Here is an 18,442-nt window from a genome sequence, read left to right as displayed (position 1 = left end):
GTGTGTGTAGTGATGGTACGTGGTGTGTAGAGGTGTCTGTAGTGATGGTACGTGGTGTGTACAGGTGTCTGTAGTGATGGTATGTGGTGTGTACAGGTGTCTGTAGTGATGGTATGTGATGTGTACAGGTGTCTGTATTGATGGTACGTGGTGTGTAGAGGTGTCTGTAGTGATGGTACGTGGTGTGTAGAGGTGTCTGTAGTGATGGTACGTGGTGTGTACAGGTGTCTGTAGTGATGGTACGTGGTGTGTACAGGTGTGTGTAGTGATGGTACGTGGTGTGTAGAGGTGTCTGTAGTGATGGTACGTGGTGTGTACAGGTGTCTGTAGTGATGGTATGTGGTGTGTCCAGGTGTGTTAATGACAGTATCCTGTGTGTCCAGGTGTCTGTGGTGATGGTATGTGGTGTGTCCAGGTGTGTTAATGACAGTATCCTGTGTGTCCAGGTGTCTGTAGTGATGGTATGTGGTGTGTCCAGGTGTGTTAATGACAGTATCCTGTGTGTCCAGGTGTCTGTGGTGATGGTATGTGGTGTGTACAGGTGTCTGTAGTGATGGTACGTGGTGTGTACAGGTGTCTGTAGTGATGGTATGTGGTGTGTACAGGTGTCTGTAGTGATGGTACGTGGTGTGTACAGGTGTCTGTAGTGATGGTATGTGGTGTGTACAGGTGTCTGTAGTGATGGTACGTGGTGTGTACAGGTGTCTGTAGTGGTGGTACGTGGTGTGTACAGATGTCTGTAGTGATGGTATGTGGTGTGTACAGGTGTGTGTAGTGATGGTACGTGGTGTGTACAGGTGTCTGTAGTGATGGTATGTGGTGTGTACAGGTGTCTGTAGTGATGGTATGTGGTGTGTACAGGTGTCTGTAGTGATGGTACGTGGTGTGTACAGGTGTCTGTAGTGATGGTACATGGTGTGTACAGGTGTCTGTAGTGATGGTACGTGGTGTGTACAGGTGTTTGTAGTGATGGTACGTGGTGTGTACAGGTGTCTGTAGTGATGGTACGTGGTGTGTACAGGTGTCTGTAGTGATGGTACGTGGTGTGTACAGGTGTCTGTAGTGATGGTATGTGGTGTGTACAGGTGTGTGTAGTGATGGTATGTGGTGTGTACAGGTGTCTGTAGTGATGGTACGAGGTGTGTACAGGTGTCTGTAGTGATGGTATGTGGTGTGTACAGGTGTCTGTAGTGATGGTACGTGGTGTGTACAGGTGTGTGTAGTTGTCACATCTCATGACAAAATCAGATATGAGTGCTAAACCCCCTCGTTCACCCACCCCATCTAGCTAGAGAGCAGTGTGGGTTGTGCGGTTTGCACGAGATACTCAGTCTGTCTCGGTCTCAGTTCAGGCTGTCACTGAACTGAGATCAGCCTCTTCCTTGTTAACAAATGACAAGATTCTGGGCTTTTCGCCCGCGACTGTCAGAGGAGGCAGCCGTGCCAGTCTTTGGCTCTCTTCAGGGCTGTTTGCCCGTCTGGACGCTTGTAGTGGGGATCAGTTTCCTCCGAGTGGTCGTGGTCTCTGTGTTCTCTGTGTGAACTTCCAGCCTTGGGGTAGTGGTACCTCTCTGGAAGGTAAGAGGAGACTGTAAAGACAGTCCTAACCCGTGTTCTGTCTGTTCGTCTTGCGTTCATGTCTATGTATGAGAAAGAGAGAGAGAGGAGGGAGTGAATGTTTAAGTAAATATATTTTGCGATTTTATGTGCATTTGTAGGATGCGTATGCATTTTAGACATAAATTTTATAAGAATGTGATAAAATAGTTACGTGTGTTGAAAGGGATCAACTGTAAAATCTAGATTTAAGTTTTCCTTGTGAACCCCTTCAGTTGTTAGTTCTATTAATGTGTGTGTATGTGTGTCACTGTATTATATATGATACATAAGCTAGAATATTCCAAACTACCCCCTTATCCTTTAACGTTATCCTTGCTCTTGGGTGTGGTTGTTGTCAGCCTTTTAAACTTCCGAAACAGCGCAGCTGAGTAAAATTGATCTATTCTGTAGCCCATGTGTTGATTAGGGAGGGGTTAAACTGAAATTTTGTAAGATTTGTTTTCTTTACGAATTCTGGGCTACGTACATTTAGGTTGTTTAATTGGGTTTGTCCAAGAGTGAATCCTACCAGTGGATAATAGGCTATATACAGTGTTTTCAGTGTTCCCACTTTCGTGCTCATCCACTGACTTCCCTACCCTTCCACTGACCCTCCACTGTCTCCCCGGGAACCCCTCTGCCTGCCTTTGGCTTCCTTAGTCCAGGCCTCCGTTGGCTGCTACCGCCTGCCGCTGGCTTCCGTCGCCAGCGTTCTCTGGCCTGGCGCTCAGCTGTCTGGGTGTTCGTCTGTTCGTCTTAGTCGTCACTGTTCGTCTTCGTCGTCACTGTTCCTCGTCGTCGTCACTTACTGTTCGTCGTCGTCGTCACTACATCATTAACGTTGTGCTTGTTTCCTTATCTTAAAGCTCTGTTTTTTTTGTGTGTGGGTTTTTTTGTTTGTTTTTTGTGTGTGTTATTATTTATCCATTCTGTTATTTAAGTGTTGTTGCAGCTGGGGTTGTGGTTATTGTTTGTGGGCAAGCTAGGTGTGTGATTAAACAAATGTATGTAAACCCTGAATTGTTGTAGTCTGTGTTTGTGTTGTCTGGGTGTTAGTGCTGGGCTGGGTGGGGGTTTCTAGTCCGCTCTCTTATAGAGCGTGACAGTAGTGATGGTATGTGGTGTGTACAGGTGTCTGTAGTGATGGTACGTGGTGTGTACAGGTGTCTGTAGTGATGGTACGAGGTGTGTACAGGTGTCTGTAGTGATGGTACGTGGTGTGTACAGGTGTCTGTAGTGATGGTACGAGGTGTGTACAGGTGTGTGTAGTGATAGTATGTGGTGTGTACAGGTGTGTGTAGTGATGGTATGTGGTGTGTACAGGTGTCTGTAGTGATGGTATGTGGTGTGTACAGGTGTCCGTAGTGATGGTACGTGGTGTGTACAGGTGTGTGTAGTGATGGTACGTGGTGTGTACAGGTGTCTGTAGTGATGGTACGTGGTGTGTACAGGTGTGTGTAGTGATGGTATGTGGTGTGTACAGGTGTCTGTAGTGATGGTACGTGGTGTGTACAGGTGTCTGTAGTGATGGTATGTGGTGTGTATGGGTGTCTGTAGTGATGGTACGTGGTGTGTACATGTGTGTGTAGTGATGGTACGTGGTGTGTACAGGTGTGTGTAGTGATGGTATGTGGTGTGTACAGATGTCTGTGGTGATGGTACGTGGTGTGTACAGGTGTGTGTAGTGATGGTATGTGGTGTGTACAGATGTCTGTGGTGATGGTACGTGGTGTGTACAGGTGTCTGTAGTGATGGTATGTGGTGTGTACAGGTGTCTGTAGTGATGGTATGTGGTGTGTACAGGTGTCTGTAGTGATGGTATGTGGTGTGTACAGGTGTCTGTAGTGATGGTATGTGGTGTGTACAGGTGTCTGTAGTGATGGTACGTGGTGTGTACAGGTGTCTGTAGTGATGGTACGTGGTGTGTACAGGTGTCTGTGGTGTGTGCAGGGGGCCGGGGGGGTAACGGCGGGGGGTCCATCGGTCTGCACGCGCGGGGCACGGTCCGTGTCCGAGGTCACGTGTCTGTGGCCGGTGGGGACGGTCAGGGGGACAGGAGGCAGGCCACAGGGTGTGTGTGTGTGTGTGTGTGTGTGTGTGTGTGTGTGTGTGTGTGTGTGTGTGTGTGTGTGCGTGGTGGTGGTGGTGGTGGTGGTGTTAATGACAGTATCCTGTGTGTCCAGGTGTGCTAATGACAGTATCCTGTGTGTCCTGTGTGTCCTGTGTGTCCAGGTGTGTTGATGACAGTATCCTGTGTGTCCAGGTGTGTTGATGACAGTATCCTGTGTGTCCAGGTGTGTTGACAGTATTGCGTGTCCAGGTGTGTGTTAATGACAGTATCCTGTGTGTCCTGTGTGTCCAGGTGTGTTGATGACAGTGTCCTGTGTGTCCAGGTGTGTTAATGACAGTATCCTGTGTGTCCAGGTGTGTGTTAATGACAGTATCCTGTGTGTCCAGGTGTGTTAATGACAGTATCCTGTGTGTCCAGGTGTGTGTTAATGACAGTATCCTGTGTGTCCAGGTGTTAATGACAGTATTGCGTGTCCAGATGTGTTAATGACAGTGTCCTGTGTGTCCAGGTGTGTCAATGACAGTGTCCTGTGTGTCCAGGTGTGTGTTAATGACAGTATCCTGTGTGTCCAGGTGTGTGTTAATGACAGTGTCCTGTGTGTCCAGGTGTGTCAATGACAGTGTCCTGTGTGTCCAGGTGTGTGTTAATGACAGTATCCTGTGTGTCCAGGTGTGTTAATGACAGTCTCCTGTGTGTCCAGGTGTGTGTTAATGACAGTATCCTGTGTGTCCAGGTGTGTTAATGACAGTATCCTGTGTGTCCAGGTGTGTTAATGACAGTGTCCTGTGTGTCCAGGTGTGTGTTAATGACAGTATCCTGTGTGTCCAGGTGCAACGTGTGTCCTGCAGCCTGTGGCGCGGCCTCCTCCGTCAGCAGTTGCTATGGCAATTCTCGCAGTGCCTGCTGGGACAAGTCCGGGCCGGGAGGGGGAGGGAGTGGGGGGTCACTCTACATCCGGGGCAACCTTGTGGACGTGGGTAAGCTCTGCTGGGGTGTGGGAGCAAGGGGGTGGGGGTGGGGGCTTGGGTTGTGTGGCTGTGAGCCAGGTCTGTTTGCTGTATGGAGGGTGGGTTGGGGTTTGGTTTGTGTTGTTTTGCTTTTGTTCTTCCGCTTCAGTAGCGTTGGCTGGTGTCGGTTTTATCATTGTTTCCTTACATGCCGCTTGGCGTCAGTATGTCTGTTTGTCTGTCTGTCTGTCCACAAGTAAACAAAGAAACGAACAAAGGCGCACACAGTAATACGAATCAGTATAACGATACAACCTGTGAGTCTCTTGATCCAAACAACTATTGCAGACCACACACGAATAAAACATAGTCCCTAATGAAAACAACCAAACAAAAAAACCACCCGGCCTTTGTAGCTGTTATTGCTGTCCACCCTGATGAAAACAAACAACCTTTGTGGCTGTCCACCCTGATGAAAACACCCAACCTTTCTGGCTGTCCACCCTGATGAAAACACCCAACCTTTCTGGCTGTTATTGCTGTCCACCCTGATGAAAACACCCAGCCTTTGTGGCTGTCCACCCTGATGAAAACACCCAACCTTTGTGGCTGTCCACCCTGATGAAAACACCCAACCTTTGTGGCTGTCCACCCTGATGAAAACACCCAGCCTTTGTGGCTGTCCACCCTGATGAAAACACCCAGCCTTTGTGGCTGTCCACCCTGATGAAAACACCCAACCTTTGTGGCTGTCCACCCTGATGAAAACACCCAACCTTTGTGGCTGTTATTGCTGTCCACCCTGATGAAAACACCCAACCTTTGTGGCTGTCCACCCTGATGAAAACAAACAACCTTTGTGGCTGTCCACCCTGATGAAAACACCCAACCTTTGTGGCTGTCCACCCTGATGAAAACACCCAGCCTTTGTGGCTGTCCACCCTGATGAAAACACCCAACCTTTCTGGCTGTCCACCCTGAAGAAAACACCCAGCCTTTCTGGCTGTTATTGTTGTCCACCCTGATGAAAACACCCAACCTTTGTGGCTGTTATTGCTGTCCACCCTGATGAAAACACCCAGCCTTTGTGGCTGTTATTGCTGTCCACCCTGATGAAAACACCCAGCCTTTGTGGCTGTTATTGCTGTCCACCCTGATGAAAACACCCAGCCTTTGTGGCTGTTATTGCTGTCTACCCTGATGAAAACACCCAACCTTTGTGGCTGTTATTGCTGTCCACCCTGATGAAAACACCCAACCTTTGTGGCTGTCCACCCTGATGAAAACACCCAGCCTTTGTGGCTGTCCACCCTGATGAAAACACCCAGCCTTTGTGGCTGTCCACCCTGATGAAAACACCCAACCTTTGTGGCTGTCCACCCTGATGAAAACACCCAACCTTTGTGGCTGTTATTGCTGTCCACCCTGATGAAAACACCCAGCCTTTGTGGCTGTTATTGCTGTCCACCCTGATGAAAACACCCAACCTTTGTGGCTGTTATTGCTGTCTACCCTGATGAAAACACCCAACCTTTGTGGCTGTTATTGCTGTCCACCCTGATGAAAACACCCAACCTTTGTGGCTGTCCACCCTGATGAAAACACCCAGCCTTTGTGGCTGTCCACCCTGATGAAAACACCCAGCCTTTGTGGCTGTCCACCCTGATGAAAACACCCAACCTTTGTGGCTGTCCACCCTGATGAAAACACCCAGCCTTTGTGGCTGTCCACCCTGATGAAAACACCAACCTTTCTGGCTGTTATTGCTGTCCACCCTGATGAAAACACCCAGCCTTTGTGGCTGTCCACCCTGATGAAAACAAACAACCTTTGTGGCTGTCCACCCTGATAAAAACACCCAGCCTTTGTGGCTGTCCACCCTGATGAAAACACCCAACCTTTGTGGCTGTCCACCCTGATGAAAACAAACAACCTTTGTGGCTGTCCACCCTGATAAAAACACCCAGCCTTTGTGGCTGTCCACCCTGATGAAAACACCCAACCTTTGTGGCTGTCCACCCTGATGAAAACACCCAGCCTTTGTGGCTGTCCACACTGATGAAAACACCCAACCTTTCTGGCTGTCCACCCTGATGAAAACACCAACCTTTCTGGCTGTTATTGCTGTCCACCCTGATGAAAACACCCAACCTTTGTGGCTGTCCACCCTGATGAAAACACCCAACCTTTGTGGCTGTCCACCCTGATGAAAACACCCAACCTTTGTGGCTGTCCACCCTGATGAAAACACCCAGCCTTTGTGGCTGTCCACCCTGATGAAAACACCCAACCTTTGTGGCTGTCCACCCTGATGAAAACACCCAACCTTTGTGGCTGTCCACCCTGATGAAAACACCCAACCTTTGTGGCTGTCCACCCTGATGAAAACACCCAACCTTTGTGGCTGTCCAGGTTTCGACACCCTGTGGATGCAGGGAGGATCCGGGGGGCTGGGTGGGGCAGGGGGTTGCGGGGGTGACGGGGGGAGGGGCAGGATGCGCGTGGACGCCGTGACCTTGAGAGGTCAAGTGCCAGCCAGCTGCAAGGTCAACGTGTACAGCAGTACCACTCAGTATGAGGTAGGTGGTCAGACAACGCCACCAACAACCACAACATTGACGACAACAACAGTAACACCATCAACAACAACTATTGCAGCAACAACAAAACCAACAACATGAACGACAACAACTATTGCAACAACAACAACAACACCAACAACATGAACGACAACTACTATTGCAACAACAACAACACCACCACCAACAACACCAACAGCATGAACGACAACAACTATTGCAACAACAGCAACACCAACAACATAAGCGACAACAACTATTGCAACAACAACACCACCACCAACATAAACGGCAACAACTACTGCAACAACAACAGCACCAACGACAACAACTATTGCAACAACAACAACACCAACAACAACACCAACGACAACAACAACTATTGCAACAACACCACAACCAACGACAACAACTACTATTGCAACAACAACAGCACCACCACCAACAACAACAACTATTCCACTATTTCAACAACAACAACTGTTTCAACAAGAACAACAACACCAACATCAACACAAACGACAACAACAACTATTGCAGCAACAACAACAACACCACCAACATCAATAACATAAACGACAACAACAACTATTGCAGCAACAACACCACCAACGACGACGACGACAAATAAAACATAAACGATGACAACAATTACGACAACAACAATAATGACACCAGCACCAACGACATCTACAACAACGACAATGACATCATCATGAACAACAACGACAACTACAGCAACAGCAACAGCAACAAAAACAACAATAATGATGACAACGACAGCAGCAGCAACAATGACAACAAGAACGACGGCGACGAGAACAACAACAACAATATCACTGCTACTGTCAAGACGACAGCAACAATATCACTGCTACTGTCAACATGACAACAACGACAATATCACTGCTACTGTCAACATGACAACAACGACAATATCACTGCTACTGTCAACATGACAACAACGACAATATCACTGCTACTGTCAACATGACACCAACGACAATATCACTACTACTGTCAACATGACAACAACAACAATATCACTGCTACTGTCAACATGACAACAACGACAATATCACTGCTACTGTCAACATGACAACAACAATATCACTGCTACTGTCAACATGACAACAACAATATCACTGCTACTGTCAACATGACAACAATAATATCACTGCTACTGTCAACATGACAACAACGACAACATCACTGCTACTGTCAACATGACAACAACAATATCACTACTACTGTCAACATGACAACAACGACAACATCACTGCTACTGTCAACATGACAACGACGACAACATCACTGCTACTGTCAACATGACAACAATATCACTACTACTGTCAACATGACAACAACGACAACATCACTGCTACTGTCAACATAACAACAATATCACTGCTACTGTCAACATGACAACAACGACAATATCACTGCGACTGTCAACACGACAACAACGACAACATCACTTCTACTGTCAACATGACAACATCACTGCTACTGTCAACATGACAACAACGACAATATCACTGCTACTGTCAACATGACAACAATATCACTGCTACTGTCAACATGACAACAATATCACTGCTACTGTCAACATGACAACAACAATATCACTGCTACTGTCAACATGACAACAACAACAACATCACTGCTACTGTCAACATGACAACAACAATATCACTGCTACTGTCAACATGACAACGACGACAACATCACTGCTACTGTCAACATGACAACGACGACAACATCACTACTACTGTCAACATGACAACGACGACAACATCACTGCTACTGTCAACATGACAACAACAACAATATCACTGCTACTGTCAACATGACAACAACGACAACATCACTGCTACTGTCAACATGACAACAATATCACTGCTACTGTCAACATGACAACAACGACAATATCACTGCGACTGTCAACACGACAACAACGACAATATCACTGCTACTGTCAACATGACAACAATATCACTGCTACTGTCAACATGACAACAACAACAACATCACTGCTACTGTCAGCACCATGACTAAAAGATTACACACAAACACACACACACACACACATACACGGTTTTGTCCTGTGTTGTCCTGTGCGCAACCACCAGCCACCATCATCACCACCACCACCATCACCACCACCACCACCATCATAACCACCACCACCACCACCACCACCACCACCACCACAAACACAACCACAACAGAAACAACACACCACAGCACAGAACAGCACACCCCACCACCCCCACACCACCCTGTTCTCAGCACTCCTCAAGACCCCCCCCCCCACCACCAACCCCCTGCCCCCGCCCCCTCCCCCTCCACCCACTGTCACCACCCATGTTACGTTACGCGCTGCACGTGCCGGCAGGACTGGAGCGTAGGGGGTCAGCAGCTGATCCGCTACAGCACTGACCTGACCTACGGCAACGAGGTGTACCTGGGCTGCTTTGAGGACGACCCCGGAGACCGCCACTTCGCCTTCAGTGTGCCCGTCAACTCCTCCACTGTCCGCCACATGACGCCCCTCTACTGCAGGCAGCAGTGCAGGTCAGTGCTGGTTCAGTTCCGGGAGGAGGCTGGCACACAGACTGACACAGGTACTCACAGAGACAGACAGACAGACAGACAGACAGACAGACAGACAGACACAGACCTACAGACAGACACAGACCTACAGACAGACACAGACCCAGACAGACACACAGACAGACAGACACACAGACACACAGACAGACACAGACAGACAGACACGGAGACAGACAGACACACAGGCAGACACAGACAGAGTGAGAGACAGACAGACAGACAGACACAGAGACAGGCACAGACACAGACAGACAGACACAGACAGACAGACGCAGAGACAGAGACAGACAGACACACAGACACAGACAGAGTGAGAGACAGACAGACAGACAGACACAGAGACAGAGACAGACAGACACACAGACAGAGACAGACAGACAGACACAGAGACAGAGACAGACAGACACACAGACAGACACAGAGTGAGAGACACAGACACACAGACACAGAGACAGACAGACAGAGACAGAGACAGACACAGGGAGAGACACAGAGACAGACACAGACACAGACAGACAACAGACAGACAGACAACAGACACAGACACAGAGACACACAGAGAGAAAGACAGACACAGGCACATAAACAGAGATAGACAGACAGACACAGAGAGACACAAAGACAGACATAGAGACAGACAGACAGAGATACAGTCACAGAGACAGACAGAGAGAAAGAAAGACACACGACAGACAGAGAGACAGACAGACAGACAGACAGACACAGAGACAGACAGTGTGCAGGTACGATCACTGTTTCCATTTGTGGAAAATGGACAAATTGCTGCTTTGCGCGCTGTTTGTTTTGCTTTGTTTGCACGCTGTTTGTTTTTGTTGTCTGTCAATGTGACAAAACGTGTGAGTGGAGTGATGTCAGTGAAACCCTGTGTGCTCTCCATGTCTTTCAGGGCCAAGGGATACGCCTTTTCCGGCACCGAGTACAGCCACGAGTGTTTCTGTGACAATGCGGCCAACATGAACAAACGAAGATCCGAAAAGTAGGTACATGCTCCATCTGGCCTTGTTTGTGTTGGGGATTCTCTCCCTGTGTTGTTGATGTTGTTGTTGTTGTTACTGCTGCTGCTGCTGTGGTGGTGTTGGTGGTGGTGCTGCTGTTGTTGTTGTTGTTATGGATATGCAATTGTCAAGAACGAATTCTCAATGAACCCCGATGACCTAAACCCACAAGAAGTAACACACAGCTGTTTGAATAACAACACCCCGTTAACTGTTTATACCCAGTGGTAAGAGATAGGATCCTTGATTCATAACGACACCCCGTTGACTGTTTATACCTGTGGTAAGAGAGAGGATCCCTGATTCATAACAACACCCCTTTGTTTTTACCTGTGGTAAGAGATAGGATCCCTGATTCATAACAACACCCCTTTGTTTTTACCTGTGGTAAGAGAGAGGATCCCTGATTCATAACAACACCCCTTTGTTTTTACCTGTGGTAAGAGATAGGATCCTTGATTCATAACGACACCCCGTTGACTGTTTATACCTGTGGTAAGAGAGAGGATCCCTGATTCATAACGACACTCCGTTGACTGTTTATACCTGTGGTAAGAGAGAGGATCCCTGATTCATAACAACACCCCTTTGTTTTTACCTGTGGTAAGAGAGAGGATCCCTGATTCATAACGACACCCCGTTGACTGTTTATACCTGTGGTAAGAGAGAGGATCCCTGATTCATAACGACACCCCGTTGACTGTTTATACCTGTGGTAAGAGAGAGGATCTCTGATTCATAACGACACCACGTTGACTGTTTATACCTGTGGTAAGAGAGAGGATTCCTGATTCAGCGAGGTTAATGTGTCGGGGAAAGCATCGATTCACAAATGCCGAATAAACACCTCAAAGCAGATATTCCATCTTTTCACTCACATGTGCAATGTGAGTCTGTATAATGAGTCGGTGTGTGTGTGCCTATGGTGAACTTTATCGTTGGCATGTTCTTCGCCACGTGCATTGGAACCAAACCAAGTAAGATAATGTCTAGGATAATAAGACTTTTGAATTCACCTGCTTGATAATGAACGTGGGTGTTTTCTTAGCTACTACAAATGTCAGCGAACCAAACTTGATAATGGTAAGTATGAAAACGACTTTTGAATTCATCTGCTTGATAATGATATGGCATGCAGAGGGAGAGGTCAAAGCCCATAGTCATCATTTGGCCAATATACCCGTTATTTTAATCGCACTTGGTTTTGTAATTGGTCAAGGGAGTAGCGTGGTCCATAAAGAAATTCAAAGTAAGATGTTAAAACCATGGTCACAAAGTATTATGTGGTAATGACAGATAAAGTTTCGGTGGGTCAAGAGACGGAAGGTCTTTTACACAACTTCATCACATCTGGCACAATGATTGGTCATGGTTAAAACAAAACCTATGCACAGAGTCCCTGATGTGACGCACATTGACAATATAGAATCATGACAGAACCCAGATTTTATATATCCAGTTGTCATTGAACATGTTTTGGTGGTTGGTTTTATCCAGAATACAAATGGTTTATAAATTCAGATGTCTGGGTCAAGATGACATTTGTGTGATATGTCTTTTTGCCATGTCTGGGTCAAGATGACATTAGTGTGATTTGTCTTTTTGCCATGTCTGGGTCAAGATGACATTTGTGTGATATGTCTTTTTGCCATGTCTGGGTCAAGATGACATTAGTGTGATTTGTCTTTTTGCCAGATGACGTAGGTTTCAGTGTCGTTTCTTCACGATTCACTGATTCTAAAAATGGGTACAACACGTGAGGTATGAATGCCTTGTATCTCTTGTGTTTCTACAGCTAAATTCGTCTCAGTATCCGTTGCTGTTTAGATAGGAACGCTTTGGAAGAACGGACACATTAGTTATCGGTAAAGTCTTGCACCATCTTGTACAGCATTCAAGAGCATATTGTATGGAAATTCTATTATTTCTTAAACACAGACACACACACACACACACACACACACACACACACATAACACACACACACACACACACACACACACACACACACACACACACACACACACACACACACACACACTATGATACACAATAATAACGATGGAGTGGCGCAGTGGTGTTCTACGTTGGTTTAACTCACTCAGTACGGCCAGTCCTCTCTTCTCCTCTACACAGACCCCTCGGATGTCCAGTGGGTGTCTGAATGACCCAACCTTTAGCTTCCGTCGTCAGAATTGTGGTATTCTTTGTCAACATTCACGTCTTCAGTATAACAGCCTTCCGCTTGCAATATTTTGATGATGGTAATTGGGGTGAAACGCTGTTAACGTCGTCTCTTTCGCCGTTCGTATGGAGAGAGTTAAAGAGGCGACTCTTTGGGAAGACATGAAGGAAGTACTGACAGTTAAACAGCATCACTGTGGGTGATTAGGAAGACATGAAGGAAGTACTGACAGTGAAACAGCATCACTGTGGGTCATTAGGAAGACATGAAGGAAGTACTGACAGTGAAACAGCATCACTGTGTGTAGTTAGGAAGACATGAAGGAAGTACTGACAGTGAAACAGCATCACTGTGGGTGATTAGGAAGACATGAAGGAAGTACTGACAGTGAAACAGCATCACTGTGGGTGATTAGGAAGACATGAAGGAAGTACTGACAGTGAAACAGCATCACTGTGTGTAGTTAGGAAGACATGAAGGAAGTACTGACAGTGAAAGAGCATCACTGTGGGTCATTAGGAAGACATGAAGGAAGTACTGACAGTGAAATAGCATCACTGTGGGTGATTAGGAAGACATGAAGGAAGTACTGACAGTGAAACAGCATCACTGTGGGTGATTAGGAAGACATGAAGGAAGTACTGACAGTGAAACAGCATCACTGTGGGTCTTTAGGAAGACATGAAGGAAGTACTGACAGTGAAACAGCATCGATGTGGGTGATTAGGAAGGCATGAAGGAAGTACTGACAGTGAAACAGCATCACTGTGTGTAGTTAGGAAGACATGAAGGAAGTACTGACAGTGAAACAGCATCACTGTGTGTAGTTAGGAAGACATGAAGGAAGTACTGACAGTGAAACAGCATCACTGTGAGTGATTAGGAAGACATGAAGGAAGTACTGACAGTGAAACAGCATCACTGTGTGTAGTTAGGAAGACATGAAGGAAGTACTGACAGTGAAACAGCACCACTGTGGGTGATTAGGAAGACATGAAGGAAGTACTGACAGTGAAACAGCATCACTGTGTGTAGTTAGGAAGACATGAAGGAAGTACTGACAGTGAAACAGCATCACTGTGGGTGATTAGGAAGACATGAAGGAAGTACTGACAGTGAAACAGCATCACTGTGGTGTGTGTGCAGCGACTGCAACCAGCCTTGCTCGGGAGACGGGCGCCAGATCTGTGGGCGTGGCTACAGGATGTCGGTGTACGGGCCCAAGTCCTTCCTCCCGGCCACAGGCTTCAATGGAGCTCTGCAGCTGTGTCGGCCTTGGTGTCTCACAGGGAACCTCAACTCTCAACACGTCAGTGGGGTGACAGAGAGAGAGAGAGAGAGAGAGAGAGAGAGAGGGGGGGGAGGAGACAGGGGGAAGAGAGAGAGAGGAGGGGGGAGGGGAGAGATGGAGAGAGAGAGAGAGACAGGTAGAGACAGAGTGAGAGTCAGAGAGGGAGAGAGTGATAGAGAGGGAGAGAGAGGGAGGGAGAGAGAGAGGGAGAGAGAGGGGGCATAGAGAGGGAGAGAGGCAGATAGAGGCAGAGATAGAGTGAGAGAGGAAGAGAAAGAAAGAGAGAGGAAGAGAAAGAAAGAGAGAGAGGCAGAGAGAGAAAGAGAGAGAGAGAGAGAGAGAGAGAGAGAGAGAGAGAGAGAGAGAGACAGACAGACAGACAGACAGACAGACAGACAGACAGAGACAACGACACACACAGAGACAGATGGTGGTGAAGAGCAGAATAAAAAATTTTTTTCACAAGGATGAACAATTGGAATCTGCAGTGTCATCTTCAGACTGGTTCTTGCTCTTCTATCCCTCTCTGTCTGTCTCTCTCTGTCTCTGTATCCCTCACACACACACACACACACACACACACACACACACACACACACACACACACACACACACACACACACACACACACACACACACACACACACACACACACAGACGGACAGAAAAGGGGAAGAATTCTTGTATGAACATGCATCTTCGGGTATTATGCGTTCCCCCACCCCCACCCCACTCTCCCTCCCTCCCTCCCTCCCTCCCTCTCTCCTTGTCCACCTCTCTCTCTCACTCACTCTCTGTCTCTGTCTCTGTCTCTCTTTCTGTCTCTCTGTCCTTATAATACAGTGTACATAGGTGTTTGTTTGTCCTTACAATACAGTGTACTGTTTCTGTGTCCTTACAATACAGTGCACTTAGGTGTGTGTCTGTCCTTACAATACAGTGTACTTAGGTGTGTGTCTGTCCTTACAATACAGTGTACTTAGATGTTTGTCCTTACAATACAGTGTACTGTTTGTGTGTCCTTACAATACAGTGTACTTAGGTGTGTGTCTGTCCTTACAATACAGTGTACTTAGGTGTGTGTCTGTCCTTACAATACAGTGTACTTAGGTGTGTGTCTGTCCTTACAATACAGTGTACTTAGGTGTGTGTCTGTCCTTACAATACAGTGTACTTAGATGTTTGTCCTTACAATACAGTGTACTTAGATGTTTGTCCTTACAATACAGTGTACTTAGATGTTTGTCCTTACAATACAGTGTACTTAGGTGTTTGTCCTTACAATACAGTGTACTTAGATGTTTGTCTGTCCTTACAATACAGTGTACTTAGATGTTTGTCTGTCCTTACAATACAGTGTACTTAGATGTCTGTCCTTACAATACAGTGTACTTAGATGTTTGTCTGTCCTTACAATACAGTGTACTTAGATGTGTGTCTGTCCTTACAATACAGTGTACTTAGGTGTGTGTCTGTTCTTACAATACAGTGTACTAGGTGTTTGCCCTTACAATACAGTGTACTTAGATGTCTGTCCTTACAATACAGTGTACTTAGGTGTGTGTCTGTCCTAACAATACAGTGTAATTAGGTGTGTGTCTGTCCTTACAATACAGTGTACTGTTTGTTTGTCTGTCCTTACAATACAGTGTACTTAGTTGTGTGTCTGTCCTTACAATACAGTGTACTGTTTGTTTGTCTGTCCTTACAATACAGTGTACTTAGGTGTGTGTCTGTCCTTACAATACAGTGTACTTAGATGTTTGTCCTTACAATACAGTGTACTTACATGTTTGTCCTTACAATACAGTGTACTTAGATGTTTGTCTGTCCTTAAAATACAGTGTACTTAGATGTTTGTCCTTACAATAAAGTGTACTTAGATGTTTGTCTGTCTTTACAATACAGTGTACTTAGATGTTTGTCCTTACAGTACAGTGTACTTAGGTGTCTGTCCTTACAATACAGTGTACTTAGGTGTTTGTCCTTACAATACAGTGCAATTAGGTGTTTGTCCTTACAATACAGTGTACTTAGGTGTTTGTCCTTACAATACAGTGTACTTAGATGTTTGTCCTTACAATACAGTGTACTTAGATGTTTGTCTGTCCTTAAAATACAGTGTACTTAGATGTTTGTCCTTACAATAAAGTGTACTTAGATGTTTGTCTGTCTTTACAATACAGTGTACTTAGATGTTTGTCCTTACAATACAGTGCACTTAGGTGTCTGTCCTTACAATACAGTGTACTTAGATGTTTGTCCTTACAATACAGTGCAATTAGGTGTTTGTCCTTACAGTAGAGTGTACTTAGATGTTTGTCCTTACAATACAGTGTACTTAGGTGTTTGTCCTTACAATACAGTGTAATTAGGTGTTTGTCCTTACAATACAGTGTACTTAGATGTTTGTCCTTACAATACAGTGTACTTAGATGTTTGTCCTTACAATACAGTGTACTTAGATGTTTGTCCTTACAATACAGTGCAATTAGGTGTTTGTCCTTACAATACAGTGCAATTAGGTGTTTGTCCTTACAATACAGTGCAATTAGGTGTGTGTCCTTACAATACAGTGCAATTAGGTGTGTGTCCTCACAATACAGTGCAATTAGGTGTGTGTCCTTACAATACAGTGCAATTAGGTGTGTGTCCTTACAATACAGTGCAATTAGGTGTTTGTCCTTACAATACAGTGCAATTAGGTGTCTGTCCTTACACAGCCCAACTGGGGGTACTGTGACGCCAGCAGTCAGACAGCCACCTCCTTCAACATCCGCTGTCAGTGTCCCTCCGGCTTCCAGGGGGAGCTCTGTGACCAGGTGTGTGTGTGTGTGTGTGTGTGTGAGTGTGGTGTGTGTGTGTGTGTGTGTGTGTGTGTGGGTGTGTGTGTGTGTGTGGTGGGTGTGTGTGTGTGGTGTGTGTGTGTGTGGTGTGTGTGTGTGTGTGTGTGTGTGTGTGTGTGTGTGGTGGGTGTGTGGGTGTGCTGAGGACCAGGTTGGAAGAAAAAGGCACCAATACAAGGGCATCCAGGAGTCATGACCTGGGTGCGGCCCGGCCCCCTTAGAGTGTAAGGAGTTAAGGGCCGAAACACTTGACTGAGGGGGGCTTCTTCTAGAAGACCTTGTATTGCCGCCTTTTTCGAACCTGCGCCTTCAGGGTTGACGCTACTTCAGGACTGAGTCACCTTTCTGGCAGACGTTTTAACCACTGAGCTATCGTACGCCTAGTTTGAGAAGGGAAATTTAATCCTTATGAAGTTTACTTTTATTCCTCCTCAACCAGATCCAGCTGGAACTTTTTTCTGCTGCTTCTGCCATTGCCTTGAGAGCCCTTGTCTTCTCTCTGCCAGAAATCGACAGCTGTTTCATGAGGCTGTAGGCAGATGCGCTCACAAACCCTCTTGCACCAATCTCTATGGCGAGGACTTTGGCTTGGAAGCCAGATTCTCTCAGGCTGCTGGCTAGACTGACATACTTCTCGGTCTTGAAGATGTGGGCTTCCTCCATTCTGCTTTCGTATGGCACAGTGAGCTCAGTCAGAATCGCTTGTTTCGTTGCCTTGGAGTGGATTACTATGTCAGGTATCATGCCGCTCTTGCTGATGATTTCCGAGTGTTTCTTCCCCTCTGGTAGGTCAGCTGTGCATTCCCAATCTTCGGCATAATCAAGCAGCCCATGTTTCTATGCTTAAGATGTTACAGCTGTTCCCGGCCAGATTTTTTGCAATATGCAGAGAGGAACTCCACTGGAACTTCTGGTGGTGTGGGTGTTCCTTGGACAGCGCTCATCACGTGTGCAATTTCTTTTAGCACTTGGTTGTGCCTCCATGTGTACCGTCCTTGGCTCAACGCCGCTTTGCATGAGCTGACATGTTCCACTGTTTGCCATGGCAGAGTTGGCATGCAGGGTCCTCTGCTTTCCCTCATTCCACCAAGTTTGTAGTCAAGGGAAGGAGGTCGTAGACAGATCATAGGATGAAGCTGATCCTCAGACGGGCCATGTTCCAACGTCGCTCCAGCTGAGGCTCCTTTGGAGTGCATTTTCCCATGTTGTCCACTGCCCCTGCTGGCCTTGCTGGGCTGAATTCTGGACTCTTTTATCATCTTCTTCCTTCTTGAAACGTGCAGCACCGCACC

At 46.6% G+C, this 18,442-nt stretch overlaps 1 protein-coding gene across 1 annotated transcript in view; it reads left to right on the top strand.

Annotated features, from left to right (window-relative positions):
* Positions 1-18,442, top strand: part of LOC143290086 (uncharacterized) — a 110,224-nt gene that overhangs the window by 44,483 nt on the left and 47,299 nt on the right. Inside the window, exons 20-26 of the mRNA XM_076599376.1 lie at positions 3,550-3,670; positions 4,499-4,678; positions 7,112-7,196; positions 9,595-9,773; positions 10,720-10,809; positions 14,160-14,322; positions 17,028-17,126. Coding sequence (XP_076455491.1) covers positions 3,550-3,670; positions 4,499-4,678; positions 7,112-7,196; positions 9,595-9,773; positions 10,720-10,809; positions 14,160-14,322; positions 17,028-17,126 — 917 coding nt within the window. The remainder of the gene's footprint in view (positions 1-3,549; positions 3,671-4,498; positions 4,679-7,111; positions 7,197-9,594; positions 9,774-10,719; positions 10,810-14,159; positions 14,323-17,027; positions 17,127-18,442) is intronic.

Source organism: Babylonia areolata, chromosome 15, assembly GCF_041734735.1.
Source record: "Babylonia areolata isolate BAREFJ2019XMU chromosome 15, ASM4173473v1, whole genome shotgun sequence".
In the NCBI taxonomy this organism is placed as follows: domain Eukaryota; kingdom Metazoa; phylum Mollusca; class Gastropoda; order Neogastropoda; family Buccinidae; genus Babylonia; species Babylonia areolata.
The sequence above is the reverse complement of the archived record's forward strand: the minus strand, read 5'-3'. Positions and strand labels throughout refer to the sequence as shown.